The 16,529-nt window shown below is 25.9% G+C and overlaps 3 protein-coding genes across 8 annotated transcripts; 1 reads left to right on the top strand and 2 right to left on the bottom strand.

Moving 5' to 3' along the window:
* Window positions 1-250: 250 nt before the first annotated feature.
* Window positions 251-5,654, bottom strand: LOC111041668 (cyclin-dependent kinase 1-like). Of its 4 annotated transcripts, none has more exons than XM_022326021.1 (8): window positions 5,358-5,654; window positions 4,302-4,360; window positions 3,033-3,199; window positions 2,800-2,945; window positions 2,561-2,719; window positions 2,327-2,490; window positions 466-607; window positions 251-398 (listed from the first exon to the last, which is right to left on the bottom strand). In XM_022326021.1, exons 1-8 carry the CDS (start codon window positions 5,382-5,384, stop codon window positions 282-284), a joined length of 981 nt encoding a protein of 326 aa, XP_022181713.1. In that variant the 5' UTR covers window positions 5,385-5,654; the 3' UTR covers window positions 251-281. The 4 variants fall into 4 exon arrangements, with proteins under 4 accessions (XP_022181713.1, XP_022181711.1, XP_022181712.1 ...); XM_022326019.1 differs by having other exon boundaries at window positions 2,800-2,935; window positions 2,996-3,199; window positions 5,358-5,651; XM_022326020.1 differs by lacking the exon at window positions 4,302-4,360 and having other exon boundaries at window positions 282-398; window positions 2,800-2,935; window positions 2,996-3,199; window positions 5,317-5,650.
* A 1,293-nt stretch (window positions 5,655-6,947) lies between these two features.
* On the bottom strand, window positions 6,948-11,127 carry LOC111041667 (mitochondrial import inner membrane translocase subunit TIM50-C-like). Of its 3 annotated transcripts, none has more exons than XM_022326018.1 (8): window positions 10,970-11,127; window positions 9,187-9,348; window positions 8,445-8,545; window positions 8,181-8,300; window positions 8,015-8,119; window positions 7,692-7,947; window positions 7,468-7,571; window positions 6,948-7,265 (listed from the first exon to the last, which is right to left on the bottom strand). In XM_022326018.1, exons 2-8 carry the CDS (start codon window positions 9,230-9,232, stop codon window positions 7,170-7,172), a joined length of 828 nt encoding a protein of 275 aa, XP_022181710.1. In that variant the 5' UTR covers window positions 9,233-9,348; window positions 10,970-11,127; the 3' UTR covers window positions 6,948-7,169. The 3 variants fall into 3 exon arrangements, with proteins under 3 accessions (XP_022181710.1, XP_022181708.1, XP_022181709.1); XM_022326016.1 differs by lacking the exon at window positions 10,970-11,127 and adding an exon at window positions 9,419-9,553; XM_022326017.1 differs by lacking the exons at window positions 6,948-7,265; window positions 10,970-11,127 and adding an exon at window positions 9,419-9,714 and having other exon boundaries at window positions 7,467-7,571; window positions 7,662-7,947.
* LOC111041666 (probable ATP-dependent RNA helicase DDX49) lies at window positions 10,030-14,984 on the top strand. Its single transcript, XM_022326014.1, has 7 exons — window positions 10,030-10,165; window positions 10,300-10,493; window positions 10,578-10,711; window positions 11,142-11,352; window positions 11,744-11,910; window positions 12,352-12,707; window positions 14,442-14,984. The coding sequence occupies exons 1-7, from the start codon at window positions 10,108-10,110 to the stop codon at window positions 14,732-14,734; spliced, it is 1,413 nt and encodes a 470-aa protein (XP_022181706.1). The 5' UTR covers window positions 10,030-10,107; the 3' UTR covers window positions 14,735-14,984.
* The last annotated feature ends 1,545 nt before the right edge of the window (window positions 14,985-16,529 follow it).

Raw genomic sequence — 16,529 nt, 5'->3', positions numbered from 1 at the left:
AGACCAAATATTCATTATTTAAACACAACATGAATTGTACATACATTAAAAAGAAATAATTCAAAAGACATTACATTCATTAAAGTACAATGTCAACATGCAATAAAATACATTTCAGAGAAGTTATGATTTATTTCTATTATATATGAAAAATAGAATCATTTTTTTAATAATTTTGTCAACTTAAATTAAATTTTTTAACTTTATCATAGTTTTAACAAAAACATTTTTATACTTTAAAAATATTTATGTAATAAAGAATTGTTGTCATATAGTGTTTTTCAAAATGTTATTTCAGGATGTGCTGGAAGAGTATTTTTATTTAAATCCTTGAAATAAATATGTTGAAGTGCATCTCGAGCATTTATGCGTTTACTTGGGTCATAGATCAACATTTTCTATAAGAGGAAATGAATAAATAAGTTCAATATAAATCTAATTAATTTAATGTTATAATTAATTTACTTGAAGTAAGCTTAATCCCACATTGTTAAGGTTCTTGACAGATTTCTGTAATATATTTTCATTCCATGTTGGGAATGAAGGTTTGTAGTCCTTTAATTCTGAAACACCAGGCCATGTTTTTTCATTTGGTGTGGTCAAAATCCTAAAATAAACAAAAATTGGTAGAAACTTTTATAATGCATCATCATTTAAAATAAAATATAGTTAATTTAATAACAAGTTGTTAATTTTATGAGAATGAACAACTTAAGTTGCTTAAGTAAATAACTAGTTTAGAAAATTAAAATCTAAAGTATTAAAACTAAATATTTCAAATTTTCACTGTTAAAAAATCTGACAGGATATAGAAAGCTAATATTCAATCTTTTTCTTAGAAAAAAATTGTAAAAAATAAGATTTACAGCATTTTTATACAATTTTATGTGTATGAACACATATGGTACATTTTATATACCTGTCTTTATGGCTACAAATTATTTATTATTTTAATTTTAATTTTGATCTATTGACTTAATTTTTTTATCATTACAGTAGCCTCATTAATCTAGACTTGATCTGTCTGAACACCGTTTGAATGACTAAAGGTCCTGATTAAATTAAATCAGCTTTAAAACACTTGTAAATATGTTTCAGACATGTAAAACAGTTTAAAATAGTTCTAACACTTAAAATAACCATTAACATAGTTTGTTTACAAATTGTTTAAAACTAAAAATAAAGTTTAAGCGAAATTACAATAGGTTTGAAAATTAAATGCCGGTCCCAGTGAACCAGACGTCTAGATAAGCAAAACTGAAACATGGATAACACTATAAAATATTAATAGGTAAAGCCAATACAATCATTTATAACTCATTATTTTAAATTGGATTTTACTCATTAGTAGCACACTAAGGTAGGAGAATATGAGAAAATACTTATTTTCCACCAGCTCTTGCCCGCCACTATTAAGTCGAATCCAAATTAAAATAATTGTTGACACCAATATTGAGTGTTACTTATCTTTAATGTCATTTAAATATTTAATCTATGGCTAAAGTTATAGTTGTATAGAAGTTGTACCCACATTATATTTACCACAGAAAATTCCTCACCTTACTAATGCATGATATATCAAAATGTACATACAGTAGTTCTAATTTTGTAGTTTGTAACATAAATATTAGAGTGAATTGACCTATTATCAAACTTAAATGTAAGAATATTATCTGTGTTCTCTTGATGGGTTTTAACAATATTTTAATTTTTAAGTACATATGTATAATATTAATTTTTGAAAATGAACATAATTCACTTATAAAATTAAAATATTGTTAAAACTAGCAAGAGAACACGGATAATATTCTTACATTTAAGATTAATATGTTAATTCACTCTAATATTTAAGCTAACCACATGAAATTGGAACTGCTGGACGTACATTTAAATATATAATGCGTTAGTAAGACAGAGATAACACATGCAGATACGACGCCTTATTAAGGTAACATTAAATATATGTTTGAATTAGTTTCAATTTATTTTTGTTTCTATGTTATAATTTATTTGACATTATTATACTGAAGTTGGTTTTTACTCATAATTTATGATGAACATTTAATTAAATGATAATAAAGTGATCTGGTTAGTAAGAGAATCATAGACTTATGAGGTAGGTAATCATTTAATAATTAAATCTAAAATCTAATATTAATCTAATATATTATATTTGTATAAACAGAAAGTATTTAGCATACACTAAAATATTTTTGATAAACTGAATACTTTTAAAAATAATAAAAAGCAAATGTGAATAAAAGATTCCTTAAAAAAATTAATTTGAAGTGTTCAATAAGTATTAAAAAGTAAGAATTGCACATGCCTAAAAATATGAAAAAGTTGATCAATTTCTGAATCTCCTTGAAACAAAGGTTTTCCAGAAGCCATTTCTGCAAATATACATGCTATGGACCACATATCAATTGGGCAGCCATAGCGTTGAGTATTTAATAACACTTCAGGAGCTCGGTACCACAATGTTACTACCTAATAAAGAGATTAAAAATATTACTTTAACAAAATTGTACAACTCAAAACTTAAGTGTTGTATAAATACCTCATGTGTGTAGACTCGAATTGGCAAACCAAAAGTACGACCCAAACCAAAATCCGCAACTTTTAATATATTATTTTTTATATCAATTAATATATTTTGCGGTTTTAAGTCTCTATGCAATATTCGCCTTACATGACAATAATATATAGCCACTAACAACTAAAATATAAAAGTGCACAACAATCTTGTTAAGTTTTAGTAACATACAATAATGTTCATAGGCATGTCTCAAAATGTACCTGATAAGCAAAAGATTTAGTAAGAACTTCATCTAAGTGTTTTTTCGGCCTAGAGTCAATGAATTTTTTTAAGTCCATGGGAACAAATTCAAATACTAGATATAACCGTATGTCATCCATAAGTATTTCCCTTAAGCTAAATAAACCTGATTAATTAAATATGTGCATGTAAAAAGTAAAAATGAATCATAATTACTTCACAATATTTGGATGGTTAAGTTCTTTCAATATACTTATTTCTCTAATAGCAGTAGACGGTAAACCTTCATCTTCCATTTCCATACGTATTTTCTTTACTGCAACAATTTCTTTTGAGGAACGTTCCATACATTTGTACACAACTCCATAAGTTCCTTCACCAATTTTTTCTAATTTATCATAAGCATCCATAGTAACAGTTCTAAAAGAGTAAATCAAAATAAACCAAAAATATAATTAAATATCCAAGATTATCCTGAAAGTATGTTTTGTTTAGTACTAGAAAGCATTCAAAAAAAATTATAATGTTTATTTTTGTTGAAAAGAACAAAAAAATTAAGAAGTAGCTTAGTGTTTGAAATAGAAAATTTTATCAAAGGGATTTGCCTAAGGCAATCTTTTGCTATGACCTAGAAATACATAAATTAAGGTTCCTTTGCCCCTTATGACAACTATAAGTTAAACATGTGTACCTATTTTATGTTCTTCTAAATCTTTTTGTTTAAATACAGTGAAACCTCTGAATAGCGGACACTCTCGGTCGCCGAAATTTTGTCCACTATTTAGAGGAAAACATTTTTTTCAATAAATAAATAAATTTAATAATTTTATTTTATATTATTTTTACATTAATTAAATACACGATAAAAATAAAAACTACCTAACATTTCTGAAAAAAATTTGTTACTTTAGTTTGTTTACTAATTGCAGGCGTAATTATTTTGTGTGTTAAGGCATTTTTTAATTGGACTGTGTTTGAGTACAATGAACTATTCTGTATCTTGATCGAAGAAATATATTTACGTATGCATTTTACTGCTAGCAATGCTAAAGTGTTCGTATATTGGCATCATAAACACAACTAAACGCACATAGGACAATGCATTAGTTACAATATTTCATTGACACGATAAAGTGACTGAACGGAAAAGATAAGGTTTTTATTCAGGTAATCCAAAATAATTCTTAATTTAAGATAAAAATTATTAATATCATTGTCATAAAAGTGTCCGTTATTTAGAGTGTCCTGTATTTAGAGCTTTTCTTATACATCAACAGTGAAAATGTCCCCGACCCCGAAAAAACGTCCGCTATTTGGAGGTGTCCGTTAAGAGAGGTTTCGCTGTACATATTTTACTTGTTTTTATTGGCAGACGGAACTTCATATTCAACATAATTTACTACAAAAAATATTTTTTTATTATCTGTTATAGTAAAAAACATAAAATTATCAAGATACATTTTCAGTTTTTAATTTGATCTGTAATTTTTGGTCTAATACTCCAATGCAAATGATAACTCACTTTAAAATTGGCCAAATGAAAAGAAAATGGGATTCTGTACGAATATTTTTGTTTGCGACCTACAAAGGATGTATATTTAAATGGTAGCCAAAAAAAAAAACCAATATTATTATAAAAACAAATGTTTTAGTTATATTTATTCAAAAAATTAAAATAACTAACAAATTATTTTATATTTTGCATAGTATAATATAGCTTAATATACCTTGTAGTAAAATTGTATTATTGACAAAATAATAATGATTTTAAACAGTGTCGGCCTGGCATGTCAAAGGCCCCAGCCACAGTTTTCCAGTGGGGTTTCTATTTTTTCTTCATAAACTATGCCTAGGGTAGTGAGTTAGTGTTTATACGCTTCCTCCTCTTTCTCCTTCCACCCAACACCAATCGAACTGTTAGTGAGTTATATTTTTTAAGATAACTAATGTCTAATGGTTTATGTCAGAATTCAAAGTTTAATAAATGTGTTTGCAATAAATAAAAACTAAAATACAATTGAAATAAAAATCTTCTGACCTTGCTCTGCAGAGGGCAAAAATAGTCCCCAGGGGGCCTGCTTATAAACTAACAAGAAAAATCTCAAGGCCTCAGTCGCATTTTTAGCTCTTTGGCCGCAGCCAGACTGACACTGATCTTAAATATCCAATAAATTTAACATTTAAAATTACATAGTTACCAAATTTATTTTATTTTAGTTTAACTCCTGAGCGAATGACTTAAATATGAAGTATAAAATCAAAATCAAATAAATTATAAATCCTATAATCCATGCAAAGAAAATCATTTTATTTTAACACCATTTGAAAAAGATATAGTACTGGAAAACTAGTACTTGCAGTAGGTACCTAACTATAATAATTATAAAAACTAAAAATCTCATCTAACCAAATGCAATATTACTATTCATAATATTATGGGGATAATTTTTGCACAGGTTAGTTTCATTTTACATATTTTGTCTAGAGAGTACAAGATAAAGGTTATTTAAAGTTATTTAAAGTCTAATTTAACTTACCGGGGCATAAAATATTTTAATATTGTTGTAGGTACACTTACCAGTGTTGATAAAAAATCTAAAAACATTAACACAAAACTTTAACAACTACAGGTGTGCGAATAGTTATATAGCACGGATTAATATTATTATTTTAAGTCTACAATGTCGAGAAGACGAGAAAGAAGAAATTATTTTACAGTCCCGCGTTCGAACATAATTTCTACCAGTGACTCGGCGTCGGGATAATTTGACGCAGAACCTAAGTTAGGTTACCTAACTAACATCCTACTATCTTCGCATTTGTGACGATCATTGACTATAGAGGATTAGAGGAATAACCGATTATTGAAATAACAACAAATTATTATTGTACCTATATAATAGTGCTACAAATTGCTTACAGGCTACAATACATAGGTATTGCCTATTTGCCTACATTATAGGGACCAGCTTTGAACAGTTGGAACACTTATGTATATATATGAGACTGAATTAAAAACACCGCACAATAGTTGAACGGCTAAATTCTCAGTGCAGCCAGAAAAAAATAAACCATAATTTAATATTAACAGAACATTTTTATTTTTCCAAAACATTGACGTACTATCACCGAAATAGATATAAATATACTGGAGCGCGGATAAGGCCGTTAAAAACGACTAACGAGTCGTAGCGTGTTGACTGTTGAACGTATGTATTACTATAAATGTTAAATAAAAACATTGGAACATGTTTATGTTTAATATCACCGTTTTGTTCTTTGCATTCCTTAATTTTTTATTTAATCTTTCTAGTTTCTACATAAATTTCTGTGTCTCCAACAGTAATATTAATCGAAAACAAAAAAAGGTAATTTTGTTTATTGATCACCAACGATCGTTGCCTAAGCCCTAATAGCTGTAAAATAGTAAATAGTTAGTTATACTATACCGTCTATACCTACAGGCTATCTATAAAATTCAATAAACATTATCAGTTTTCGTAATATTATGTTTTTGATGTGTAACGCTAGCCCAAGTCCTTTCCATGAAAAACATACCCGAACAACTATTATTTCTGTCAATAGAAAAAATATATTTAATTCTTATAAACTATTAAGGTGTATACATATATTTTCCAGAAATGTAAATTATTATAGTCTCTCACAACCAAATTTTCGAGAAGTTTAGGATCATAATATTGGTATTCATCACATTGAAGACAATATATTATTGCCTCTCATCTTTCCAGGGGCCGAGACACAGATTATACACAATAAACTTGATATAATTTTCTAAATATTTTGACTTTTTTTTAGATATTTTTAGTCATTTACAGTTTCAATTTATTTTAGTTTTTTTTTTCTATAAATTCCCATACAAAATATCTTATAATAGGTTGAAAATGTAATACAAAGTTCCCCATAAGTAGGTAACTCATAATTTATACTGTTACCAAAATATCTAGAAAACATTTTAATAGTTTATTAATTTAACGATGTGTAAATTAGTCGTGTCTATTAAATTTTAACAAATAACTATCACCAGTGTTTATCTTGTAATGTTCTCATACGAATTGATGTGTCACACCATTTTTGACGCCTTGATCCATGTTTTTAATTTATATAATATAGAATAAATAAAATCAAAATTATCTGTGATAATAGCTGGTATTATATAAATAAATATGTATATTAAATAGTTGTATGAGTTATAAATAAAAATAAAAGTACAAAAATACATGATCAATATTATGGCTAAAACCAATTAATTTTTGATTCTGTTGAATTGTTAAAATCAAAATGCTATGAGGTATGCAACATGCTTATTAACATACACACAAAGCATACATTGTGTACAAAGAATTGTATTGTGTGTTTTTAATATATATACTCAATAAATCCACGGTATCCATGAAAACCATGATTTATTATTATCTTCTATTTTATTTATTTCCTGTTCTTTTTCTTCTTCATCTTTAGTTTCTTCCTAAGAAATTACAATACAAAAATAATTGATTAATAACCTATAACCTATATTGTTTTACCTTTAAAATGTTATAGTTATTAAGGCTGTTATATAGTATGAGGTGTGTCGTCATACTATATGACAACCGTTTTTCATACAAGTGAAACTATTTTAAACATCAATTGCAATAAAATAGAAATATAGTTTTATATAATAATTTTACCTTTAATATTCTTTGATTCTCTCGGAATGCCTTTATAGGATCATCATATTGTTTATATTCGTTCAAAATCTCTCTTACATCTTTTTCTTCATTTGAAAATACCACTAAAGTTATACAGAAATAATTATTGTTTAATTGTAAGACAATTTATATGAATCTTAAATTAAAAGAATGTTTTATTTATTTTTCCTAACCTGGAAAAAAACTTTAAGGAATAATCAAACCTTTTAAGAAGTCTGCAAGGTCAATAAGCGAGTTGTCATTTTCATCACCATTCCATCTAGGAATAATAAGAGTGTTATAAGGATGAAGTTGTGTCCAACTTGTATTCCAATCTATTACAATGACTTTTGATAAATCACGATTAATTCTTTCAATATTTTTTACTAATTGACCATTTCGAAATTCAGTACATTGGCGTGATAAGCGATATTGAATCCAACCTTTAGGATCAATTTCATCTAATATTGGAGAAGCAATCTTTAATAACAAAAAAAAATATTTTAATAAGTCCAACTGAAATACATTAATTTAAAAACTAACATACATAACCATTTTCAGCTGTGTAAACAACTACTTCAAACTTTTTTCCAACTCTTTCCAAAAAATAATCAACATTTGGCCTCTTTTTAAACCTCCAACCTGTACTGTACTGAAAATGTTTAAATTTACAATTAAAAAATATACAGCATAATACAGTATTATTATCTTACGCTCCACTCTGGATGTACTAGAAGATCGGTAATCTCTAACACAAGTGTATAATGAGGTTTATCATAATAATCTGGTAATGAATCAGGTAATAATTTTTTGGTAGCAGGAATTGTAAACATCTAAGTAACATAATATACATTTAAATAAAATCAAAATTATTATCAAGGAATTTAATGAACTTGTAATCAATATATTTATAAATTACTAGTAATATATTATAATCAATGCTATAATTTGTAATAAAACCTAAAAATATAACATACCTTATGATAAAATTCTATTCTAAAACATATCCGTTCATAGATTTTAATAACGAGTGGAATGTTTTTGTTTCCTTTTTGAACTAATTCGTCATCTTCAAACACTATGATTTTAGTAAAAATAAACAATATATTGTTTGAGTCATTAGGTTTTTGAAATAAATATGTCTATTTTAAAATTGACCTAACAATTAAGATTTATTTTTAATAAGAACTAATTGTAAATCATTAAAATTCATTAAAAACTGATGGTAGAACACTAGAATTAAAATTGTGCTACCAGATTCTGTTTTTAAATATCATGAGTGTTAATAGATGCCTCCGAATTCTAATGGCACACAGTAATTATTTCACATGAATAGAGTAAAAAAAATAAGACCAAAATCAATTTAATAGAATAAAATTCAGATGTTGGCAGGGGGTAAGGTAGCTTAGGAATGCACAACATTTATGTTATAAATAGATATATGAGTTAGGTTGAAGCATATAGTATTACACTATGGGTTGAAGGCTGCTTAATTTTAATTTTTAACAAGAGGTAAACATTTCAAACCTCCTCAATACATACAAACACGTTCAATTATAACATTTTGGAATTTTTTTATGAAATCAAAACTAATTTTTTATAAATATTAACTAAAAATTACCATTAATATTATTTTATATTTTTATTATCAAAATATATTCAATTTTTAATGTTAAAAACAAGTACATGTTAAAAAAATAATTAGAAAAAATATACAACCTAGTGAATATCCTCCAAATGCTATTAATGATACACCAAAAGCCATGGAAACAATTTTAGAAGATTTTATTAGGAGCTGTCTTAAACGGCTTTTTTCAGTTCTAACAGAACCATTAGAAACTGATCGTTGCAAAATGACACGTTGATACTTGGACCAAATATCTGAATAACAATTAATTTCATTATTATTTATTTATTAGAATTATATTATTTTTACTTAATAATAACTTACAGTTTGAAGACAAACATGTGTTTTGATAACACTTTGAATTTAAAGTAAGTATATTAAATAATTTATTATTACAAGCACAAGTATTCATTTTATTTAGAAATTGTTTCCTAATTTTTATTCAACATTATAATAAATCATGACATTCATGAAAATAATCCACTAATAATTATAATATGTATCATCATAGTGAATTTTTAATTTGTTTGGAATGAAGTACGAGTAATGTACTAAGTACAATGTACTAAATGTAATTATTTTAAAGACAAGAATTTAATTATTAAAAAAAAATTGTCAGTATGAATGTATAAAACTTTAATATTTTAAAATATAAATGTAGTATTTATAGTATTTTTAATTAATAATTTTAATAATATTAATTATTAATATTATTTGTTATAATTAATTTTTCTAATACCAAAATTTTGTAATATTACAATTAATGAATCCACTATTCCACTTTAATCTATGATTATGTTATCAATTTAAATGTCCCATATGGATGGTACGAGGTTTATGTTCAGGGTTCAAAAAAATGGTTTTAACCACTAAAAAATATCACGATACGAAGATATGGATATTTGATAATATCATCAAATAAAATTCAAATTACACTTATTAGTTTTCACTTTTCAGGTGCACGTGTTTAATGCTTAAAATGTTATTTTTGATCAATTAAAAAATTGTTAATTATGAATTTTCAAAATTTAAATTTATCAAAATACTTATGCGATCAGCTTCAAGCAGTTGGTGAGTACCTCTTTTCATGCTCTACATATTATAAATTAGTTATCTTTTAGTACTTATTGCAAATTATTAATGTATTTAGGTCTTTTAACATAAATATGTATTATTGTATTATATTTTATTCTGTATAATAACAGGCGTTAAATCACCAACCGAAATTCAAAAAAATTGTATACCAAAAATATTGGATGGAATTGACTGCATAGGTTGTGCTAAGACTGGAAGTGGTAAAACCTTAGCTTTTGCCTTGCCTATTCTTCAAAAACTTTGGGAAGAGCCTTATGGAATATTTGCTCTTATTCTTACACCTACTAGAGAACTAGCTTTTCAAGTAAATTAATTTTTCGTTTTTTAGTCACATTAATTCTAGGTACACACATTCTGTATTCAATAATGTATTCGTTCAATATTATAGATTGCAGATCAATTTGCTGTGATTGGTAAACCCAAGAATCTCAGACATTGTGTATTTACAGGTGGAATGGAAATGATAGTTCAAGCGCGGGAATTATCAAATAAACCTCATATAGTGGTTGCAACACCTGGAAGGTATTTACATAATCTACTCGGCCCACTAGAGAACGACCGTAATTCACGCATAGCTACTGACAGTTGTGAGTGCTGCTTACTGAATTTTTTCCTACTATAGTTTCATTTCAACTGCTCGGGTGGCTTGTATACAGCAACTCACAAAAAAGTGTTAACCTCTCTTATTCTTTTTAGTGGTTATTGAATAACTTAATTAAAAAATACATTATAACATTAATGTTAGTCAAAAGCAAATAGTAAAATTGTTGTGACTGCTACCGCTTTGTATACACAAATGTAAAAGATGCTTCTAGAAGATCGTGGCCAGCTGGTATATGGAAGTGGGACTGATGCACAGATCCGGTCTTTTTACGGTCATTTTCTCTTGGGTCCTAGAGTATACATTCAATGAATAAAATACAACATTTATTTAATTTTACTATTTACTTAGACTTGCTGATCATTTAGAAAGCTGTGATACATTTTCATTGAAACGTATTCAATTTCTAGTACTAGATGAAGCAGATAGGTTATTAGGAGGCAAATTTGATAAACAAATAGCAACTATTTTTAATGCTCTGCCAAAAGAAAGACAAACTTTATTATTTAGTGCCACCATGACCGATACTCTTGAAAAAGTTAAGATGATAACAAAAAAAAATGTAAGTTAATTTAATAATAAATAAGTATTTACATATTGCATGTGTAATATTAGTTTGTATGTTACTTTGTATTATACGTTTGATTGGAGTGGGTAATGATTAAGATAACTAACTAAGCAAAAAACAAATATAAATTATATAATTATTAGTCTTGTTTCTATAAAAACTCATTCAATAATTGCATCAATTAGTACTGTGTGATTTATTCCTATTTTTTAACTTAAATTTCTATCCTTGAATATTTTATTTAACTCAACAGTATGATTATATATGTGAGTGTAATAATTATTTTATTTATTTGTGTACCTATCATGTAATTTATTTTATTTTTGTACCTACTTTTTTAAAATTGTAATATTGATTTGATAACACTTTTATAAAATATTTTTAGACTTTTGTTTATGAATCAACAGCTGAGGTGAAAACAGTTGATGAACTCGAACAATTTTATGTGCTTTGTCCATATAATGTAAAGGATGGATATTTGGTAGAAATAGTCCGACAATTTCGTGAAAAAGATGAAAAGGGACTAATTATGATATTTACTGATACATGCAAGTAAGTACAAATATTTAATGCAGTTTTATTTAACATCTTCCTGATATTAACTCATGTAGAAAGTTGTGATTCTGATAAGGAACAATGGATGTATTGATTTTACAATGATTTGTTTAATTTTTTTTTGGTTGGCCTGTCATCACCTTTTAGGATGTTTGATTTTCTATACTCTATTCAAAATAAGATCATTACCTGGCTACCGAGCTGTGCTCATGGATGTGGATTTGTTCCAAATCACTGGAATGTCTTGCCAACTCGATAGTTGAAAAAATCTGGCCACCTCTGGTTAATGATCTAATTTTGAACAGAGTATACTTAAGCACGTTTTTTAATCAATAATTATTCTAACTAACAACTAAAATAAACAATAATAATCATTATTATAATAAGTAAAAGTTTACTGTGTACAGTACGTTGTTTATAAAAAAATATTTTTTATAGAAACTGTCAGTTGCTGCATATGACATTAAATGAAGTTGGATTTGACACAGTGTCACTTCATGCAATGATATCTCAACGTCAAAGATTAGCTGGACTAGCAAAATTCAAATCTCATGTTTCTAAAATTTTAATTGCTACTGATGTTGCCAGTCGTGGTCTTGATATTCCTGCAGTATCATTAGTAATAAATCATATAATTCCAAACAATGCTACTGATTATGTTCATAGAGTTGGGAGAACTGCTAGAGCAGGAAGACAAGGCCGTGCTGTATCTATTATAACCCAACATGATATAAAATTAGTAAAAGCAATTGAAGAGAAAATTAATATTCGATTAAAAGAATATGATGTTTCAGGTAAATTGTACTTTTTTTCTCCAATCAATATTTTATCTATAACTAAAACTAAATAGTAAATTGCAGAGTTTAGTGAGGTATTTTAATGATGTATTATGTATAAAAAATAAAAAAAAATAAATTATATACAAGTGAGAGTATGTTGACAGCTTATTTTGGAGAGAATAATTCTGTAGGATATACTCAAATGTTTTTTTATGTTGTATCTTGTGAATTTGTCACTCCTACTTATGTTGTTTCCACTATACAATTGTGTAACACAACAAATTTGGCTTAAGTAAAAACAATTTTCTGTTACTGGTTCAATATTAGCTTAAATTTGCCCTAATATCAAACTTAAACTAAAGCAAGTGCATTATCTGTTGGTCAATTTTTTAAGTTTTGTGAGGGTTCAATTTTTTTTTTTTAATTTGAGTATTTTACATATCATAACTCTCTTAAAAATGTGAATATCTTAAAAATGCTTCTTAGAAACACAAATAATGTCCTTACATTAACGATTGATAATTGGTTAATTCACTTTAATATCAATACAAAATTGTTCCTTCTGAACTCAAATCCAAAATGTTGACTGTTTGTAAAACTGCAGCCATAACAATTTTACATTTCATTTTTTAAATGACATAAAAAATATATTTATTCACAACTTAATATTTATTCCTCTACCTTATTGTAATTAATAATTAAGTGAACTCTTAAAAATAATTAATAATTTAATAACCCTTAAGTTTTTAATAAATCTACAGGCTTACAAATCATTTATTTAAAGTTAAACAAACAAAAAAACATAAATTGCTATATAGTACAATAACTATCTACACAAATTAGTTATAGTTGAAATATGTAATTTTAGCAGAGTGATAAATAGTAAATACGGTAGTTTTGGAGTTAGAATAAAAACAAGTAGTTTGAAATTAAAAAAAAAAAATTTAATCAATTGTCATCACTAAAGATTGGACATTGATAACCTAAATAACAAATTAAAATGTTTTTAAAAAAAAACTGTAGAAACCCCAAAACATGAACTTAAAAAATACCAAAAAAACAACTGAAAAAAATTTAATTTAAAAATAATAATTTTTATTAGAGTTATAGATATGATAGTGAGTGTTGGAGCAATTTAAAATATGAATTGTAAAATTAGTTGACAACAGTAAACATTTAAATTTTAAATTTTAATTTATAGTAAAAAAAAAGTAACATGAAATTAAAAGTAAATTAGAAAAAAAAAATATTAATATTATAAAAACCTACGAATCTTTAATTTGAGAAAAATGCAATATAAAATTAGTATTTTCTGAATCAAGGGAGCATGAAACATTTTAGCTAAAATAGAATTTTATTGCATCAAAGGGAAAAAATTGCAAAATTCATCAAAATCCTATATCAAGTCATCACTAACCCCATCCTTAATATTATTTTGTATTTCTCTCGAATACCTGTTTAAAAACTATATTATTTATTTGATATAAAAGGTCTTTTAAGTCATACATATCAAATTTATGTTATTGTTAACTGTTAATTCTAAATTAATTTGTATCACTTATTTATTTTAAATGGTCAACAGTAGTGCAATTTCTAATATTTTTTTTTTATTAGCTATTAGTATATACTATGATAGCTCAACATTTACAGTTATACACGATACAACATAATACATTACATTTTAATATTATATAACAAAGCCAGCTTCCAGCAATTTATAACTATTATTTTATATTTATTATTTTATAGGATTACATGTTGCCAAGATATTGACTCAAGTACATGTTACAAAAAGAGAAGCGCAAATTAAGTTAGATGAAACTGATTTTGATGAACGACGTTTAATTAACAAAAGAAAAAAATTAATAAATGAAGGCAAAGACCCTGATAAAGTAGAACAAGAAATCAAACGGAAGAGAAAAGAAAAAAACCGGCAACGATTTGAAAGAAGAAACTTAAATTATAAAAATAGTGATGGAAATAGTGTTAATAGTGAACAAGAAAAAGATGATCATATTAATAATGTTGATAAATGTGAATAAATATAATTTATAATTACATTTTACTTTCTGTTAACCCAGGACTAAAATTGTCTGCAGTTTAATTATGCAGTAACTGTCTTCCACAAGCATAACATACCCAAATATATGTTCAGTGTTTCCAATTTTATGTTATTAGATTAAAGATTAGAGTGAATTGGCCAATTATCAAACTTATAGGGAGGAACATTATCTGTGTTCTTTGAACTTTTTTGTATTTTAATTGTTAAATGAGTTATGAGTAGAGCTATGATGTTTATGACTATAACCATACCCAAATATGATATAAATTTGATTCATGAAGATTTGATTACAAATATGGTATCTTATTTTATATATTTTTACAAATTGTTGGCATTTTTTGTTGTATTAATTATAAGTATAATATTAAAAATTGTCCATACTATCGTAAATTGTGTTATGAGGTAGACCTGTAGAACATTTTGAGATTAGATACTTATAAAAGCATACTGTTGGATTGTTGAAGTCATTCAATTTTTTTTCATATTAATAGCTGCGTAATTTGTAATAATGTTATTTAAATTACACATTGAAGTGTATACTAGTGATGGGCAAAACCGACCAATGACTAACGACTTAGTCAGTAGTAAGCAATAAATAAATAAGTCGGTTATTGGAATAATAAATCAACTAATGAATGAATAAAATAAATCATCATCTATCTTATAAAAGTAAATAATTACAAAATGACTATATTGATAATTATATTATAGCCAACTGGTTACCAAAATAAACTTTAAATGATATTAAAACAACTCATGAAAAACTATGTAATACATTTTCAAGCTTCTCGACCCAGTGAAAACATTTTTGATCGACATATTAAGAAAAAAAAATAACAAAAATCGAAAATTTTCCTTGACTCAACACATGTATAAAAACGACTATCTTAATATGTTTTTTAGATTTTTTTGTTATATTGTCAATTACTTCCAAAAGAGCCTTGTTTTAACTTTTCAATTCTTGGCTTTAAAAATTGAACTTTTTATAAATTGTAAAGTACAAAATAATTTGCACATTTTCGAGAATTTGATGAATTTCGTCAAATTTTGAACTTTAAATTGTTATGAAAAAAAGTGCAGTATTTTTATACTGCTTTTAGAACAATTTTCGAGGAACTTTGTATTAAATTTTCAAGTGTTTTGACTGTACGAAAAATATACACTGTATACCTATATATATTTCTGAAATTTTTAAATGCATATTTTGTTGAAATTTTAGTTATTATCTCTAGTTATGAGTATGTAAAATATTAATATATAAAAATGCTTATAATTCACTTGAAAATTAAAATATCCTAAAAAATCAACGAAAGAAAGCAGATAAAAAAAAAAAATATATTCTTACAGTTAAGTTTGATAATAGTTTAGTACCATTCTAATATTTAAGAAGATGTCAGATAACATAAAAAAAACGCACCCAAAAATATTATTTATCATTTTGGTAATGGCTGATTTTACCCTAAGATTACTCAAAAACATAAAAATAATGATTTTACCCGAATGTGGTTAGTTTATTATGTCATTGGTGTTTGATTTTGTAATGATGGTTATTTATTTATTTATTTTTTGTTGTTTGTGTATTGTAAAAGAAACACCTTATACTTACAGTTATTACAAGATAAGTAGTTTAAATAATACTTTGATTTTCAACTTCAGTATCTTTTCCGGTTGGAAATTAAATATAGTTGATAATTTTGAGAGTTAAATAAAAAATTAATTTCAAAAGCATATTTTCTTTTTATATGAAAGATTTGACAATTTAATACAAGATTCCT

This window comes from Myzus persicae, unplaced genomic scaffold (assembly GCF_001856785.1).
Source record: "Myzus persicae strain clone G006 unplaced genomic scaffold, MPER_G0061.0, whole genome shotgun sequence".
NCBI classification, from domain to species: domain Eukaryota; kingdom Metazoa; phylum Arthropoda; class Insecta; order Hemiptera; family Aphididae; genus Myzus; species Myzus persicae.
The sequence above is the reverse complement of the archived record's forward strand: the minus strand, read 5'-3'. Positions and strand labels throughout refer to the sequence as shown.

What these genes read in the sequence shown, in the direction of transcription:
- LOC111041667 (XM_022326016.1), bottom strand. Translation starts at nt 9,506, where the DNA reads ATGAATACTTGTGCTTGTAATAATAAATTATTTAATATACTTACTTTA. An exon ending in CACATGTTTGTCTTCAAACT is followed by an intron (nt 9,349 to 9,418) that starts GTAAGTTATTAT and finishes ATTGTTATTCAG; the next exon opens with ATATTTGGTCCAAGTATCAA. An exon ending in AGAATCAAAGAATATTAAAG is followed by an intron (nt 7,266 to 7,467) that starts GTAAAATTATTA and finishes GTAATTTCTTAG; the next exon opens with GAAGAAACTAAAGATGAAGA.
- LOC111041666 (XM_022326014.1), top strand. Translation starts at nt 10,108, where the DNA reads ATGAATTTTCAAAATTTAAATTTATCAAAATACTTATGCGATCAGCTT. An exon ending in AGATGATAACAAAAAAAAAT is followed by an intron (nt 11,353 to 11,743) that starts GTAAGTTAATTT and finishes AAATATTTTTAG; the next exon opens with ACTTTTGTTTATGAATCAAC. An exon ending in ATATTTACTGATACATGCAA is followed by an intron (nt 11,911 to 12,351) that starts GTAAGTACAAAT and finishes TATTTTTTATAG; the next exon opens with AAACTGTCAGTTGCTGCATA.
- LOC111041668 (XM_022326019.1), bottom strand. Translation starts at nt 5,384, where the DNA reads ATGTTTTTAGATTTTTTATCAACACTG. An exon ending in AACCATCCAAATATTGTGAA is followed by an intron (nt 2,936 to 2,995) that starts GTAATTATGATT and finishes AGGTTTATTTAG; the next exon opens with CTTAAGGGAAATACTTATGG. An exon ending in TTCGAGTCTACACACATGAG is followed by an intron (nt 2,491 to 2,560) that starts GTATTTATACAA and finishes TCTCTTTATTAG; the next exon opens with GTAGTAACATTGTGGTACCG.